Source organism: Bombus flavifrons, chromosome 3 (assembly GCF_040668555.2).
Source record: "Bombus flavifrons isolate JBK064 chromosome 3, iyBomFlav1_principal, whole genome shotgun sequence".
In the NCBI taxonomy this organism is placed as follows: Eukaryota; Metazoa; Arthropoda; class Insecta; order Hymenoptera; family Apidae; genus Bombus; species Bombus flavifrons.
This window is the reverse complement of record NC_138444.1, coordinates 17,314,638-17,332,814: the sequence shown is the minus strand read 5'-3', so window position 1 is coordinate 17,332,814 and position 18,177 is coordinate 17,314,638. Positions and strand designations below refer to the sequence as shown.

Below are 18,177 nucleotides of genomic sequence, written 5' to 3'. Positions count from 1 at the left end.
GATCGAACACACGTCAAAACCACTTCTAAACGTATTTAGCTACGGCTCACCTTACTTCGCTTACTTGCCTCGCCGAGTGAGAGGCGGTTTCGTTGGTCAACCTCACATTGTCTGTATATGCATACATCGTTTAAGTTTATGCGGGAGAAGATTGAGAATATCTACTAATTAACAAGTTGAATTGGTTTTTAATTTAGCAATATATAAGATTTATTTACAAATTCGATACCATGTACTCGTAGATAATACATACTTGTTCCAATTCCAGGTATCTCGCATATTCAATAAATAATAGTATCACGATTGTTACGGATTTAAAATAAATATCGCTTTATCGCCGGCCTACAGTTTCATTCGTTACGTACTTACATTCGTGTCTATAAGTATTTACAAGTCTAAGAAAATCTTATAAATCTAAGATTGTCAGGCTCGTAAGCTGCCTTACATGATCTCGCGGTCTTATCGATCGATTACATTCAATAATAAAACCACGTTTGATCGAATAAAAGAAATACCACCGTTCGTTCGCGTTCGTGTTAAACGTACAAACAAATCCAGTCTGTATACGGGTATATAATCGATGAAACGAGTAGTACTCGTTCTGGGAAGATGAGCAACGTATATTAGCGAATCGTTGCCATTCTGGAAATACATACGTCTAAAATAGTATAGACAGATGATAAATGTCGATGAAATTGACCGACATCACACAGCCGATGTGTATAATCGTATCGTATTCGGTTACTCTAATTGTAAGAAGTAGAAAACCTATGGGTTACAACGCTTGTTCCGATATTAATCCGATATTAATCCGATATTATGTAACACTATTAAGAGTGGGCAATATACGCACCAAATGGTGCCACATACGCGCACCACTTTATAGAACATTCAGAATTATAATTTTTAATTACACACTATATAATCTATATACATATACGTTATATGTACAAAAAATTGCACACAATCGCGCTCGGGTTACAAGTACGGTACGTAAATAATTGACACGCTGCGATGTAAAAAAAAGAAACGTCGCTTTTCGGTGCTCGCGATAAGCGAAATATCGACGTTCACGGTAATTTCTTTTCGCTTCATACGCCTTGACACCTGTTTCTTCTTCGTTGCCCCTTACCTTACAGACTGTACGTCGTGTTCGTTACACGTGACTCTCCAGAGGTACTTTAAACACTTTAGAAGTCAAGCTAGTATCCGGTAAAGACTGCGGACGAGCGTTAGTCACGTTAAAAACGACGTTGCTCGGGCCACGAAAACTGACCTCGATGAGAAAACTAGTATCGGTAAGACCGATGCGACCAGTACTTAAATCCGGAGAACTTGTTCTCAATTGGCTTTTCTTCGGTCTATATTCGTTTCTGACCACTCTCTCAGCCTCGACTTGCAGTTTATTATCCAACCAATGTACTTTGTCGAAATCCTTAGTACCGCCTACAGTGTGCCTGCGCTTGATCGATCGTTCGGGCATACCATTTTTTCGTTTTAATTTCGTCGCACTATCTTTTCTAACGGATTGTCGTCTCTTACTAATGTTACACTCAGTTTTTTCAGTTTTCGTCAGCGACTCCGATCGCTTTAATTTGCTGTTCGGAGAATCGGATCTCTCCGAATGCTTGTTCAAACTTTCAGAGCGTTTCAACTTGCCATTGGTCGGGGACGAGAGCCTCTCGACAGAATGTTTGTTCAAACTTTCAGACCTCTTCAACTTGGACGAGGTATTTTCAGATCTCTTATTTAAAGATTCAGATCTTTTGAGCCGCGATCTGACTTCGGAATTTGTCAGACTTTCAAATTTTTCGAGCTTGTTCGAATAATTCGCCGAATCGACATCGTGTCGAAAATCTTTCACATCGTCGATCGCTTTACCACCATTTTGCGCTAACACCGATGTCTCCTTCTCGTGCCTACAGCATTCTTGCGGTTCGTTCGCAGCTAAACTTGCTTCGTAAACTGTCGCCGTTGCCGTGGTCGTTGTTTCCTTGCTCGATCGTAATTGCTCTTGTTTCGGTTCGACCCTTTTTCGTACGTTAGCGCTTCGATCGTTATCCGGCATATCGGTATTATCCGGTCGATCGACGCTGCTATTCTCTGTTACCGATGAATCCGTATCCTTTTCCGGAGCATCCTGCGCACGAGTAAAACAACCAATGGTATGAGTAAGTGAATGTACCTGCGCATATGTGCTATGGATGCTATACGATTACACTAAATTTTATTCAATTTCATTAATTCGCTTTGACTTGGAGTGTATACTTGCATTTTTTTGACGAACGTATTGATGCTTTTCAATAGATGTTTTATGGAGGCTCGGATCCCGATAGCTTTCAATCGAGCATGATTGAGGACAAGCTGTTTTGTGTTCTTCTTTCTCTTCTCGTAACCCTCCTCCTCCCCCTCGTTGATTTCGCAAGTTTTGCGAGTCTCGCGTTATTGCAGCGTCCTCGTCGCTGAGAGACAGATTCTCCGTAGCGGATCCACGAATCGTTTGATTCGACGAGTTTACCAGGGACTTCCATTTACGATCGAACGTGGTCGTCAAGCTGGTCAGCAAATCGCTACCTGCAATTCAATCGATTCGCTTTAATAGAAACACGTCCATCTTACCGATCGTGATGATACCTGTATATTAAATCGGAAGCGAACGGTTCAACGAGAAACACACACAAAGCATCGAACGATGGTCGTGATTGTCCTCGACCGCAAAATAAAATTATGGTCGTTCGCGTAACAGCAAACAACGAGCGTGATAACGAGCTTGAGCCGTTCGTTAGGAAGATATTGTTATGTGAATGAAACAGCAACTACAAGTCACAATTTGCGTAAACTGCATTTCTATCGTCGTTCTTGCTACGCGGTATTACTGCCAGCAACTGATAACGATTGGTCGGTATCAAAAACTGTCGCATATCCGTTTAACCCTTCGCTACTCTCATCTTGATATTTTCTTCAATTTCTGTTACCCCTCGGTATGTCGCATCGAATACAATTAAACCACGATGATACCTCGATCGATTAGCATATCTTAATTGAAGCGAACAGCAGACGCAACAAAAGTACGACACGTAGGGAAACATAGGGGAAGAACGAGAGAAAATGAAGGGAACGGTGGGAGATAAGGGGAAGAAAGGATGTAAAAGAAAGGAGAAGGAAAGAAAAACACAAATAACGTTGAATATTATCATCTTGCCATCTTCAATGTGTATAGAAATGAAAGAAAGAAATGAAAAGAATATCGTGCAGCGATGAGAAAGCATCGAATAACAGAAAATGCAATTTGTTTCTTCCTCCAGTAGCGACAATCTAGAACTTGGAAATATTAGGAAAAACAAAAAAGAGATTTTGATCGATAAGAAGTATCTTTATCGAAAGCAAAGAAGGATAATAGACAGACAGCCAGACGGATAGACAAACAGCCAGCCATCGCGATAACCAACGGAGCGTTCGAATGACGGAGATGTCATGAGCGAAGGAGACAGACATAAAGCGATAAAGATAAATAAAACTCGGAGTAAGAGACAGATGTTTTGTTAACGTGCGTTTAGCAGAAATAAAGAGTGTAAAGCCATTCGTGTGAGCGAGTCACAACCATAGTCGAGCAGTTTACGACTTGGTATTCCTATTGGCAGACGAAGTAATTTACCTCGAAGGAACCTGTTTATAGTCTTGGAAGACAATCCGGCCCCTGAGCCCGAAGACACCCCTCGCGGTGGTGACTGCTCGACGGGCTCGATAGGCTCCGAGAATTCGGAGGGCTCCGAGGCCGGTGATACTCCCGAGGAGGATGCGATGGGTGTCGATGATCGTTGCACAACATCGATGTCGGCTGCGTCTGACACTGACACTGGCCCTGGCACTCGCATTCGCCCTGGCATCGGCATCGACATTGGCATTGGCATTGGCATTGGCATTGACATCGGCATTGATATTGGCATTGACATTGGTATTGACATCGGCATGGACATTGGCATTGACGATGGGCCCGGTGTCTTCGTGGCGGAACCAGAGGGGCTTGCGGTACCATGTAGGTGAGACGATATGTACCACCAGAAACCGGGATTTGCCGTTTGCCTAAGAGTGTTCAACGCATTCGCATCGTCATAATCGACACCCCATCGAGAACATGTACTAACAGCTTCTGGCAGTGACAAACGAGCAAACCATCGAACGAACACGAAAGCGAGGAGTCTGCCCCTGCCCCTCTTCCACACTTTTACACCCTCTCGGCTTCTTTCCTTCATCTTCCAATCGATTACAGATCGATCTACCTCTAATATACCTTCCTCCATAGAATCTATTTCCTCTTTACTTTTCTTTCATTTGACACCACCTTCTTCTTTCGCTGTTTTGTTCTCTACTCTTTCAGTTCGTATCGGACTATCGCGTATTCGTATTGGCGATTTTTCACTCGGCTTTACACGTCTCTTCTTTCGTATTTAATATTCCTAATTGAACTGGCGCAAACACGCACGCATGCACGCACGCACACACGCACAAACAAACAAACACACATACACGCATACATTGTAGATAGGATTTTATCGTGTTCCAGAAAGACGAAAAAATAGAAAGGGAGATATAGAAAACTATAAAGATACTTTATACATTTAAGATATTGCACGGTCACATCTAATTACAGATACTATAGTAGGTAATACACCGAGAGTTTAGGTGAGACTCGTTCGAAGAACGAGCAGGAGGCAGTTTCAACGCCAAGATCAAAAGCGAACAATTCAGCGAGCAAGCGATCAAGCTGCGGTACCCGACGAATAGTCCTGTTTCTTTTTCTTTTTTTTTTTTTTTTTTTTTTTGTTCTTTCGACATTGTCGTCTTTAGTACGTTACATGCAGATGCGAAGAAAAAGCTTTGAACGTAAATAGCCGATCGCGTGTTTTAAAATCATCGAACCTGATTCGAGAAAAACAAAATACAAGTTTGATAATCACAGTGTGCACGTTGAAACTTATCTCAATAGCGCACAACTGATTAATCGATCAAGCTTAATCAACTTGACATTTGATATTCATAGAGATAGAGCTAGTTATACGTATTAGCATGCACGAAACGAAAAAAATAAAAAATAATTTCGTAGCAAGGTGCTTTCGATCTACGTAAAATGCAATGTGCCATCGTTGCCCGGTCGTATCGTCGGCTTTTCGCGAAAATATTATAATATTGAACAAGAGCTAGTAATGGAAAAAAGAAAGAGGGAAAGAAGAGATACAACAACCTCGAAATGTCTGTAGAAAGATATAAAGTTAAAGAAAATAACCGTATGCATCTATCGTGCAATATCGGACGGTTACTCATAAAGATCTCTTAAAGAGTAGAAAGAACAAATAAAGAGTACCTAGAAAGCTTTTTGTTAATGGTCAGAATCTTCTGAGTCCATTGTAGAAAACAAGATCCAGCTACACTCACCAAGAGCGTCGGAGAAGCAACGTTAGATAGAGAAAAATATAAAGAGAATAAATACATAGGTAGGATGAGAGTTAACGTTTCATGATAATCGTCAGTGCCGGAACACTTGACAACATTGATATCGCGTACGTATCGCGTATTCGTTTCTTTCGACTAGTTCGTATTTCGATAATTAAGAATAATTAAGGAGGATCAACCAACAACAAAATATACACCCAGGAGATTCAAAGACAAGCTTCACACTATAGCTTTCAGTTTAGGTTCCAGTTTAGAAAAATAAAACAAGGATATGGACACAGTACGAATATCACAGGAAAATAGTTGATATATCGATACTAACCATCGTCCGAGACATCACTGGAAAGGGGTTTCCGTTGTTGATTGGTCGGTGAAAGCGACGACTGGGAAATGTTGTGTGTTTCGTGCAGAGAATCCAAACTGCCATAACGAATTGGTGGTAGCGTCGTCGATTTTTCCAGTGACTGCTATAAATTTCAAGAAACCAGTAATAATGGTAAAATAACAGGTGTCTTGTTATATTCGCAAATATGTTCTTTCAATTGTAATCGAACTGCGATAAGATTCGAAATCGATGCAATCTTACCTCTGAATCGGTTTTCAATTTCTTTATAATAGTGTTCGAGACGTTCTCCGAGGGCAGAATCGTAGCAGGTTCGTCTGCGAGTTGCGACACTCGTCTAACGGGCGTGGGTTGTTGCTGCACAGCTATCGATAAAGACGGCATTCGAGCAGTCGATCGGGAACCGATATCGAGGAAAGATTTATCGGCAAGCCTGTCGTTAAAACTAGAAAGTCTTGTTGTGGATGAAAGATAAGTAGTAGGTGTTGTCACAGTTGTGTCTACTATACTGTCGAGCAGATCGTCGCTTTCCATTTCACGTTTAGCCAATTGCCATTCCATCTCGATTCGCCGTCTCTCTTCTTCTCTCCTTTCAGCTTCGCGTCTTTGTCGATTCCGATCCCTCTGTAACATTGCCTTTGTTTCCTGTTCAAATCTTCGTATACGTTCTTGAGTAGACGCGCTCAATCCAGCATACGTTCTTATCGTAACCTCGTCATTGCTTTGTTTGGTGTCGTTCGAAGCGCTGGAAAGCGTCGAACTTGCATCGAAGCAGCTCAGGCCAGTCTCGCTAGAGAGTCGGGAAGACTCTGAAGCCGACGAGACGGCCGAGCGATGAGTCGGTTGAATTGACGGAACCGACTCTACCATACGATTTAAATATCTGTTCGACTTTTCCGAAGAAACATCATCGTGACTGTTTAACGTGCAATCACGGTTATTAATTGTGCAATCAGCTATGACATCGGAACTACCGATACTTGCGCTAGTAATCGCAGCCTGATCAAGCGTCGGTGACCGATCGCATCGATCGATGGAACGATTCGACTGACTCTGACTTTCGTGCATTAAAACGATCTCACTGACCGAACATTGCCTCTCGTTCAATGCCATACTTCGCCGATTTTGAAGGTTTTCTGCTTCTTGTTTCATCCTCAGCTAAATATGAAACAAACGCGATATTGCAACAGTTAGAATGCGTTAATATGCGTTAGTCTACATAAGCGTACGTTAATGTAAATCAAATCAAATATAAGTACAGTCAAACATTTATATCTATCACATAAAACCAAACCTTATCGACTTCGTGAGTTTCGTTATCCGTCTCGTCTTGACACTTTCTTCTTCTTTGTATTTTTCGATTAGCAGCGGATATAATAGATGATACAATGTCCTTAGCAGATGCCATTTCGCGTCCTATTTCGTTCATACAAAATTTAAAACGACATTAAAGTATAAAAATATAAAAAATGTATCGTTACAACGCAGAATCAAATATATCGAAGAATAACAATCAAAAGTGGACCATTTATAAATCGTACCTTCGACTTTCTGAATGTTGTTCAACAAGAGATTATGATTATTACTCGACGTTGTAGTCTCGATCTCGCTAGTGTCAGCTGGAAGACTGAGATTCACGCTCAGTCGACTTAAATCGTCCAAATCATCATCCGAAAAGAACCAATCGACCTATAACCAGGTGTTTAATCATCAATATTCCAGTCAAAAAGTGCTTCTCTTTCATCGTTTCATCCTTGTTTATATGAACAGAACTAAAAATATCACAGATTAGGTACATACGTTGTTTAATAAGCTTTCAACAATTCGACACTGATGCGACATATCAGTAACCATAGTAACCATATTGTCTCTGGAACCACTGGCTCTAACTAACGTAGGACCAAACACAATGGCCAAATTCTTTGCCTCCATCTTATTAACCTCGCTATGTTCGACTATTCTTTTTAAATGAAACATCAAATACTTGAGAGTTTCAAAGTGATGTTCCGGAAGATCCCTGAGCAACTTCCTTATCGTTGTCATTCTTCTTTGAGGATCCTCAACTTTATCGGCATCGATAAACATAGGGTATAATTCTGCGGTGAGTAGTGAATCTGGCAGCTGTCGAAAGAACGACTTCAGAAGAGAAGATATTACGTTTACATCGCTCCATCTAGGATCCTAGAAGCAGCAAGATAAACCGAATAATCAGTAATGTAATAATAGAATAATCGTTCTGCATGACGATGTAATATTTTTACCTGGAGATTGATATTTTCGAATCCTTTGTTCACGCTGTCAGTTAAATGTGAAATAGCGGCAGTGTTACCGGGTACTCTATAAATACCAACTACTTCGAGACCCCTCGCTTCGACGATACTCGTGCACATTTCAACGATCAATGGCACGTATTCCGAGAAAGATGACTATTCGAGAACGAAAAAATTTAGTTTAGTCAATTAGAATATGAGTTTAGTAAGAAAGTTTGTCGTTAACCGAAGAAAATACGAGTAATAAAATAATAGAGAGAGATTAAAGCAATTACCGGTGGGCAAAGTTCAAGCGGTACTTTGAATGTAGCACCCTCTGGTGGTAGTTGCGTCGTTGGTGAAGAAGGAGATCCCGTTTGTCCATGCATTCTCCGCAATTGTTTTGCGACTCTACCCTTCCATGTCTTGGTCTTTGGAGAAACCAAACTATCGATCGTTTGACTCGGTTTTCGAGTCTTGTTTATCGGTGATTGTCCAGTCGGAGATCTGTTCCTAAACGAAGTTAATTTCTTGATGCCTTTATGCCCTGGAAGGGGGCTTAATCGCTGACCACCACTACCACTACCAGTCGACATTGTCATTGGACTAGCATTCGTGGTTGTTTGACACGTTGAAGAACTGCTGGTGGGACCTGGAGTTTGCGGGACAGCTTGTTGCTTCAAAGTACTATTATGAGCAATTTCCTAAAATACAAAACAAAACAAAACTAACGCTTGAGTGACTTGTTACACAGGTTACAGTTTAATAAATGAAGATTACAGGTTGTAACATCTTAACTTACGGACGGTTTTTCAGCAGCAGCATGTTCATGTAGAGCTCGTAGCCAAAGCGCCATAGACGCTGCGTCTTCGGTCTGTAGCAAAACTTCTGCGTTCGGATTTGCTAACCGTAATACGTGTTTACGTTTCGTATAATCCTCCGCGATATCTACAAGAGAACATCTCACATCTACGCTTTGAGCTACATTTTCGCCGTCGCAGGATAACGAAGGACTCTAAAAAAAAATTGAAAACAAATGTATACACATACTATATGTCGGGTTTACATTGGAATTAGGGTTAGGGGCGTGAAACGAATCTTCGTTTGGATTACACATTGTCGCTATGCAATAAAGAAGACACTGATTAGTGCAAATACGATTATTATAGAATTGGACAAGTAAACGTGGTAATTAAATACTCGAGAAACTAACGACAATGATCCTAGGTTCAATAACGAATCCGCGGTCGACGGGATGATAGATGAACGTGCTCACAAAATCTAAATCGGACGCGTAATATTCGCTAATCGTAAGGGGTTACCCTTTTCGTCGATGAGATCGCAAGAAAGAATGAGTTTCCGTCCCGATGATGCCACAGAGGAAAACTATAATGGGGTGTGTCTAAGGACACGAGATCATCGGATTCGTCGAGGATAGCCTTCGTTCATAAAGTAAGGAAAATTGACGTTGCTGCTAATTGGTCGATCTCCATATCGGTGGTTAGAAAAGATGCTAGCCGCCCTCGAGGGAAAGTTGCTAGTGGGAGACGTCGTTCGTTGAAAACTAGGTCTCCTCTATCTTCTCGTAGTTGGGACAAAGACTGTTTGTTTGAAGGACTTTAGTTAGCTAAATCTTAAGATTTATAACGGGCCCTCGGGCTAGCTGAACATGTACTGCGGAGACGCATCGACATCTGGCAATCATCTTACTCGAAGAATAGGGTCTGCGAGTGGCGAGCCACGGGACAGAGACCGTTGGAATGTTTACTGTCGCGTGTCGTCAGAAATATTTCTTTTAAGGAGAGCTATAGAATTACTCCATACCTTTGTTAGACAAAGCGTACATCCCGTGACCGCGGCTACGTTCGGCGACTGGCTGTCGCCTCGAGCCCAAGCTCATTATCATAAATCTCGAACAAATACAATCGGATCGAAAGACGACAATTGTTTAATTACGCCTATGATAGAATCTAGATTACGGTGTTAAAGGATTTTCCCGAAGTTCCAAAGGGAAGGCTCCGATGTCCTTTCATCTCCGACATATATTTATATAAAAATTTATATCAGAGAGAAAAGTAAAGCCAAAAGTCTATCCCAAGCGGATAGGCAAGGACTGTATATAGTAAATAATAATAATATGCAAATTTTATAGATCGTAATCTTAAATTTGATCAACTTGAAAATACATATTTCTTTTTGAATACCTGATTTTGACGATCCTTATAAAAGAAGAGAATCGGTCCGCGAAGAACACCCCATAGCTGTTTCCATGATCGATCGGAAGATCGCTGAAATTTAATAAAACGTAAGAAATGACATGATTAAATGCATCTGGTTACATATATCACAATCAGTGAACCTGTATATACATAATATGTATATCATTACCTTGCCATCAAGTACAGTAAATTTGACATGTAAAGGTCCCTCTCGTTCCACTTGTCCGATGTCTTTTATAATGCCAGTCGCTGCTTCCCGGCCAGTACAAATAGAATTGCCACTGAAAAAGTCCAGCGTACTTTCTTTAATACGATAACTACTGTCATACATTTGTCTAATTGATCAAGAAATCTCGTGATCAATTCTTTTTCCATATTAATCGTACACGATAAGACTAGCGAAAAGAGCGAAAAGAGCGAAAGAGACGATAACAATGAAAAGAGCAAAAGGAGCGAATGCATTTGGACAATTCGACGACGCGATTCTCTTTTCCTTCATCTTTCGTTACCAACACTATCGATCATAGAATTCTATTTCCAACCAACAATATGTACCAGCTACAAACACAAATACAGCGAAGGTATAGGATGGAATTAATACGCGTTTCTACAAACACGAATGATTAGTGATTAGTGATTACTGTTGTTAGAAACGAAGCAGTTAAATCGAGCGATAAGTGTATTAATATGTTGCGCTCAATCGCAACCGGTAACGAGGAAATATACCATGTATTTAGGACACGTTTATAACGAAAACGCGGTAAAAGACAAGACGGTTGCGAAAACAGAATACACCATCTTTGTAATTTTCTCAACATGTACAGTGCAGAATTGAAAAGAAAACGAGCGGAAAGAATGCGGGCACCCGATTGATCGTAATACGTTAGGTCCACCTTAATCTCATACACATGCAACGTATTACTCTAAAATTTGTATTGTCTGACGAGAGAAATTAGCAGACTATCCCTCTTGCCCTTGTGCCATCCCGATAGTCTTCTTTCCAGTTCTGCATAGTACTATCCTCACCGATTAATATTTTTGTTTAAACTCGTCGATTGAGTCACTTCCTCGAAGATGCGACGCAGCGATGCTATATCGTTTGGAAGTAGCGGTAGCCGCCATCTCTTATGAATGCTGAAAATATGGACGGAGGCAGAACTTGATGTACACTCGCGAATGATCAACTACGATATACTACGACAGGCAAGTGATCCACACCCCAAACATCATAGAAAGACGCTATACCCCGTACACGACAGAGAGAAGGAAAAAGAAACATAGGTGGATAGACCTAAAGAAAAAAGCTTCTATGTATGGTGACAGCGATCTCCTCAACTTACCTTCTAGAAGTATGGGTAATAGGCTCGGAATCGCTTAGTTCCAAATCACTGTCGACATGAATTCGTTCGCCCCAAGTTGCTTTCAAGTAGGATACCCTTCTTGTGGCACGATCTTCGTCTGCTAAATAAAACAAATGAAGACAAATTTCTTTGGTGAGCAGATTGATTCGTTAAACTTATCGATACTTGATACTTATACAAATATAGATATAAATACATACCAATCTGCGTATTCTTTTGCCGCCTGAATACAACTTCGTTATTGTGCATATCATTATCCGATGGCAATACACCTTTGAATCAGCCAAAATCATTAATTAATTATACCTCTTTTAATCGATTATTTCGAATTAAGATGATGTAACTTCATCGAATTTACGAAAGGAAAAGAAAATAAAATAACAGGAAAAAAACTAACCAGATTCTGCTTTGATGATTTGCGCGTAACCATCCTGTTGTTGTCTTCTAGACCCCTTCTCGACAATTTTCTCCTTTCCGTCACATATATTAGTTGCATCAACGTAAACACTATTGTCATTTCCGTTCGTATCTCGCTTTCGTTCGGTATCGTCCTGTCGTTGAAACCAGTGAAGTCTAACGGTATTTAACAAATTGCTTGTACTCGTAGATTCCCACGATTCAGCGCTGTTGCTACGAATCCTCGGCCGTACTGTTTCCCCGTCTGTGATTCTCGGATTGGGTGTCTCTATATAAATCATGCGAAAATAACAAAACACTAGAGTACTTTTGAAATCGAACCAATGTCTCGAGTTATTAGTAAGTTTTTAATATCATGGCGTCGAACGTACAAAAACGTGTGTGCCTACGAGACAAGTAAATCTCGTGCTTGGCCAGAGCAATGTAGTAGCACAACATTAAAAGCTGTGCGACGGACACTGGAACGGTACAAAAACAATAGAGAGAGAGATAGAGAGAGAGAGGGGGGAAGGAAGGATGTGTGCATATATGGAAGTAAGACTGATAAAAGGGCGGAGAAGGATCAAAGAGATGGGTGAATCAATAAATTAGTGAATAAGTGAGAGAAGAGAAATACACCGGCACAAACACAACATTTAACTAAATCGACTCTCTCTTCTACCTTCTAACGTGTTATAGTTGCCCGGCGGTTCACAGTGGATGTGTTTGCTGCCTACAGGTATTATTCTGTTGCCTTTTAATCCGCTACCTAGATATTCACAGTAGTATATTAAGAATGTACAATAATCAAAGAATTACGTGATTTTATTCGTAATCCCACGATAAACGTATCTTTCGATTAGCAAAACAGAACAAAGGAAGAAACAAATGCGAAAACTTACCACTATCCAAGGATTTGGTTTCCCTGGTTGGCACAGGTGGTATTCTTCTCGGTTCTTGAGCTTCGGCTTTCGATTCAAATTCCCTTCTTCTAACGGCAACGTTCGGCACGCTATGCTTAGTCGATAATCTCGACAGCTCGCTTTTGTAGAGGCTGATTCGATCACCGGTCGGTTCATCGTCGTCGCTTAATAATCGCCCTGACTCGAACTGTTTCGCTCGCTTCGATACGATTTGAAGTCCTTGCGGTAGTATCGGAAATTTATCATTTACCTTCTTCTCAGGTCCAGGAGACGAAGGCAGAGAAGAAGTACCATTTTTCGTATCTATGGATTGCCGTTCACCGGGTAGTAAAGTGCCAGCGCTTGCGATATTTTCATGTATTCTCGTCAGGGTTCCAACAAAAATGTTCGATTTAGCGATGTTTCGTTGCAATTGTTGCTGATGTTTATCGATGATTCCTACACTGTCGTCGATCAGCTGTCGAGGTGAATCTTGATCTTGACATAGCGGTGTCGGCATCGAGCTTCGTGCGGGACAAACCCAAGACTGTCTTGTTCTTGGCGACAAGCTGGGAATCATACTGACTGATCTGCGTTGCCTGTGTCCACTTCTCTCCGGAGAACGAAGACGCGGTCGTTGATTGGTTTCAGGATTATGAGCAGTTTCACCGAAATATCTTTGCAAGATATCGTCCTCTTTGGAGACCACGAGAAGTCGTAGCCAGGGGCCCGCTTGCTGTATACGTTGAACTACTTTCGCGTATTGCTCACCGCGCGTTGGTCTTCCGTCGACAGAAACGACCCTGTCCCCTGTACGTAATCCTGCTTCGGCTGCTGGCGAATTCCCGCGTACCTGTTTCACGAATATCGTATCCATCGGCTCGTCTATCCTCGTTCGTTCGTGTCCTGGTAGCATCTAATGGAAATTCATTTTCTATCAAAGGCGAGAACGTGTCGAATCGAGTCACAATTTTAAACGAATACTTACGCAACAGGACTCCGGTGGGTAAACGATAAAATGACGAAGGGTAAAGCCAAAACCATTTTCTCCGCGGCGCAACAATAACGTTCTTGGACCTCTAGGTGGCGAATCGTATCGTTGAAATCGGTCGCCTCCCGTTGTTGCTATCGCACTAGCGATTGTTCCGACACCACCACCTGATCCTGTTGGAAGCGTCGATACTGGAGGCGGTGACGAACCGTGTTCTATCTAAAAGAAATTCTATTCTTTCTCTTCTTTCTTCAACCTTGAACTTGAGACGAATCCTGCCCGCGCACATAGTCATACATGCCATTTTTAACGATTTTACTTTACTTTGTTTCCAACATATTGAAACGATCGAACACTACGATCCCCTTTTTAACCTCCGCTCCTTGCTCTTTCTCCCCCTTTATAGACGCGTGTTCCGGTATCGGTGGATAACAAGAAAGAAAAGAGAAGAAAGGTGCAGAAAAATGCAGAAAGCAGGGGAAATGAACAGCAAAAGAGGAATATCGCGTCTTACCGATCAACTGATGCAATTATTAGAACAAAGCATTAGCGTTGATGTTGCTTTTTTCATGAACCTTTTTTTTTATTATAAAGTAACAACGACGAACAACGTGAGAGCAAGGCATAATTGAAAGAAAAAGGAAGAATCGGTGAAGCAAAACAGGAAGAAGAAATAGAAACGCGTATCGAAAAGAAAAACACGGTAGAAAGTAACGACAGGCGGGCGAGTTGCTAATTTAAAAACATTAAGACATGTTAAATGGCAGCAAAAGTTAATGAGCGTGAAAGCATGAAGTAAAAGATGTTGATGGTGAAGAAGCGCTTGGAAAAGCGCTCAGTGACTCGATCCTTTCAATTTCTTCCCTTCCCACCCTCGCGCTATGTCTGGAAAGTGCGCGTTTCCCAGCTTCGCTCACTAAAATAAACCGAATCGAAGTTTGGCACGATCGTTTGGTATTACGTACCGTGTGCGCCTGCCTAACCAACCGTTGGGAATTATTTCGGTCCTCAGCCATTGTGCCGTTTCCTGAAAACAACCGATAATTTAGCGTCATTGTACATTCGTATTACCAAAGTATCTTAAGTTGGCAAAGTAAAAAACATTGGCAATACTATTTGCCACAAGTAATCGACAATTCAATCGTATTCGATTCTACGTCGTAATATTTATAGAACAAGTGCTTGTCCAAAATTTCTCCGCATATTTACAGTGTACGAAAGTTGTCTTATCAGTCGTATGCTTTTCGTTCCTAAAGTGTACTATATATATTGGAATTAATCTACACATGTATATGTACATACCTACGTATATACGCGCGCGCACATAGCACGGCTGAGCAGCGAGCCATTCTACTTTCTCTGTAACGCGACATACTTTCTTGATATAATTTACTCAGGTCGGAATAATAATACCAAAAAAAAAAAAAAAAAAAAAAAGAAATATCTTTCATCGTCCCGGTTGATTTACTTATCCTCCATGACACGAGAAAAAGGAAAACTCGTTCGAATAATTCGTTACGTCGATTTAACTTGATTATCTTGTAATTCTATAGCACAGAGAGGTTAACTACAAAATGTAATGCACATTAAACTTTAAAGACCAAAATAACGGTGTTACTCCTGCGATATCGACCATTCCAACAAAAACAGATTTTTCAATCTCAGCAGGAGTTAAAATAACAAATCGTATAACCTATTTTACATATGTAGAACGATCAAACACGTCGAATGTTTTTAAACGGCTTGATTTTCTCTTTATCCTACCACTGAACCTTATCGTATTTTAGAACGCCGCAGATATCATCGTTTCGTCGGCCATCGAGATTAACCGAAAACATCGCATAGTTTTACGTATAACAGATAGAAATTCGCTCATTGCGGTAGCCAATATGAAAGATTCTGCTGTCCTTTTCTGTTTTTCCATTCATATTGGATATGCGCTCTTTGCGCGTTCAGAATACATTTTTCTCACTAGCGTTTACATCTATATAAAATTATATCATAGGGTAAAAGTTCTTTTTCCTTTTAATCTTGTCCTTTCGAATAGAATCGACTATGAGTGCACGAATTATTTGCTCATTTTTTGAATTATGCCGACCGATTCGCAGCCCTGATAAACGAACGAAACGGTTCGACATTGTTTAATATTTACGCTCGCGATTATTATGATAAGCGTACGATAAGAAACTAAGAATACATTCGGCTGTTTTCTCTGAAGTTACGTTATTTTGCTGTATTAACGAAAACATATATATACAGTACACAGTTATCCTAATTCTTCAACAAAGTTTACATAGTACTGGTTCAATAAGGTTTTCAAACAAATATAAAGTGTTTTCTTAAAGAGTACCCAACTTCGTTTGAATTTCTATCCGTCTTTTAAGAAACGAACACAATTTCCGTGAATATGACACAAATGCCAATCAATTTTTCTTCTTTACATCGATCGAGTATAAAAAAAACACCGTCTTATAACGTTAGTTCATGGATTTTTAGGCGACCGTATAAAATATAAAATGATGGATAAATGAAATAGCGTATATTATTGAAAGCAACACATGAGATTGCATATGTTTGAAAAATAAAACTAGAGGAAAGCAGGAAAGCAGAAAAGGAGAGGTGTACAGTGTACCTGAGTGTGGCGTACACGCGCGAGCGCACGAAAGAGTGAGAGAGAGAGAGAGAGGAGAGGGAGAAAGGGAAAGAGAGAGAAATGTAGCTACTACTAATACCTACATAGTACATCAAGTACACACCTTAAGTAGGAAGTGTCGTGCATCGAGTGTTCGCTGCGCCCTTGCCGTTACTCCCTCGTTTTCCCTGATACAGGGATAAATTAATTAGGGATATCCCTTTGACTTTTTTCTTCTCTCTTAAAAAGTCCATCCACACCAACTATACGCGGACGAATCGAAAAAAGAGACTTCGGTCAATGTGCTTCTACGAAGATGCTCGCCATAAAAGATGTGTCGGCGGCAGACAATCTTCGTTTTCCAAGACATAATCTTCTTTGTGATGAACGTTTTGTCACAATTACCTTTTATATCAATGTATTTTCAAACGGACACATGGTCGTAAACAGACAATATACGTATACGTACAGCAGATACATAATTATAAATGAGCGATACACGTATCCGTATGATCACTTTAGGATAACAATTACCGATCTTCTTCTCTTATTTTATATTTCGGAATAAACAGTCGACCGTCTTCCATAAATGCACCTCATGTCAATCGAATCGACGCTTCGATTCACTCATTCGCTATAAATTAATCGAACAAATCTGTACAAACCACATCCGCTAATCTTATTTTCAATTCTCGTTAAATGCAATGATATATCGAATTACTTTAACATATTTGTAGGGCCTTGGTACGAAAGTAATAACGTCCACGACACAGTACGATACTACACGGCACGGCACAGTAATATGGCGACCTAAGAGAATCGAGCACAGTGACGATAGTAAAGTTCGCAAAGGTAGCCGTCATTGGAAATTGAGAAAAAGTAAGCTCAAGAATATACTTTGCGATTTCTTGCACAATTTGCAAGTAATTTAATTTCAAGCCATTGTGAAAAAAATGTCACGAAACACTACTTTTGTGCCCGCCATTATTCTAACCGTCTTCCTCTACTTTTAACATTTTCTTTCTTTCATATTCTTTCCTTTTCTTTCCACCGTGAGCCATCCTCACTGCCCCACTAGTACGTAATACCGCTCACTCAGCGTTAGTTAACTCCCTTCTCTATCGTGCAATCCTCGTTTATCTCCTTATTTTTTTAACGTATACGTCTACGATCTCTGCGAACGACATCTATACGTTAAAGGTATTTGTACAGTGCTATACCGATAGTTGATGAAGATGCTGCCTATAACACTGTTCAACAAAAAGATATTTATTTTCCATTCTGCAATATCCACTGGGTGATCCTTATAGAGTTGCTCGCCCTAAACACAAATCTGGAAGCAGAATTGCTCTATCATCGTCAATTTTCAAAAGATACGAACTTCTGTATAAAATAAAAACATACAATTTTGGGCAAAAGTAAAGTACAGTTACGTAAAATTTAGAAATGTTACAAGTTTCAAATTAGTTTTAGAATGTTTTGGATGTTTCAAATTAGTTTTAGTTTTGAATGATTGTAAATGAACATCAAACTTCTAAAAACGCCAGAGTGCGTAGTATTTACGTATTATTATCACACTTTTATGATTTTGCTCCATAGTATTGGATTCTATAGATATGTCTAAAGAAGAACG

The 18,177-nt window shown here is 40.4% G+C and overlaps 1 protein-coding gene across 10 annotated transcripts; it reads right to left on the bottom strand.

Annotated features, from left to right (window-relative positions):
• Positions 1 to 168: 168 nt before the first annotated feature.
• On the bottom strand, positions 169 to 17,646 carry RhoGAP19D (Rho GTPase activating protein at 19D). Of its 10 annotated transcripts, none has more exons than XM_069109488.1 (21): positions 16,669 to 17,645; positions 14,878 to 14,939; positions 13,910 to 14,131; positions 12,922 to 13,837; positions 12,702 to 12,788; positions 12,021 to 12,308; positions 11,824 to 11,895; positions 11,603 to 11,723; positions 11,289 to 11,396; positions 10,432 to 10,543; positions 10,248 to 10,331; positions 8,846 to 9,058; positions 8,340 to 8,747; positions 8,056 to 8,220; positions 7,595 to 7,975; positions 7,336 to 7,483; positions 7,089 to 7,210; positions 6,038 to 6,952; positions 5,774 to 5,915; positions 2,273 to 2,574; positions 169 to 2,140 (listed from the first exon to the last, which is right to left on the bottom strand). In XM_069109488.1, exons 2-21 carry the CDS (start codon positions 14,926 to 14,928, stop codon positions 1,157 to 1,159), a joined length of 5,841 nt encoding a protein of 1,946 aa, XP_068965589.1. In that variant the 5' UTR covers positions 14,929 to 14,939; positions 16,669 to 17,645; the 3' UTR covers positions 169 to 1,156. The 10 variants fall into 10 exon arrangements, with proteins under 10 accessions (XP_068965589.1, XP_068965586.1, XP_068965588.1 ...); XM_069109485.1 differs by having other exon boundaries at positions 5,774 to 5,918; positions 16,669 to 17,644; XM_069109487.1 differs by having other exon boundaries at positions 5,774 to 5,918; positions 11,603 to 11,720; positions 16,669 to 17,644.
• Between the last annotated feature and the right edge of the window lie 531 nt (positions 17,647 to 18,177).

What these genes read in the sequence shown, in the direction of transcription:
- RhoGAP19D (XM_069109485.1), bottom strand. Translation starts at nt 14,928, where the DNA reads ATGGCTGAGGACCGAAATAATTCCCAACGGTTGGTTAGGCAGGCGCAC. An exon ending in TGGTTAGGCAGGCGCACACG is followed by an intron (nt 14,132 to 14,877) that starts GTACGTAATACC and finishes AATTTCTTTTAG; the next exon opens with ATAGAACACGGTTCGTCACC. An exon ending in CAACTATAACACGTTAGAAG is followed by an intron (nt 12,309 to 12,701) that starts GTAGAAGAGAGA and finishes TGATTTATATAG; the next exon opens with AGACACCCAATCCGAGAATC.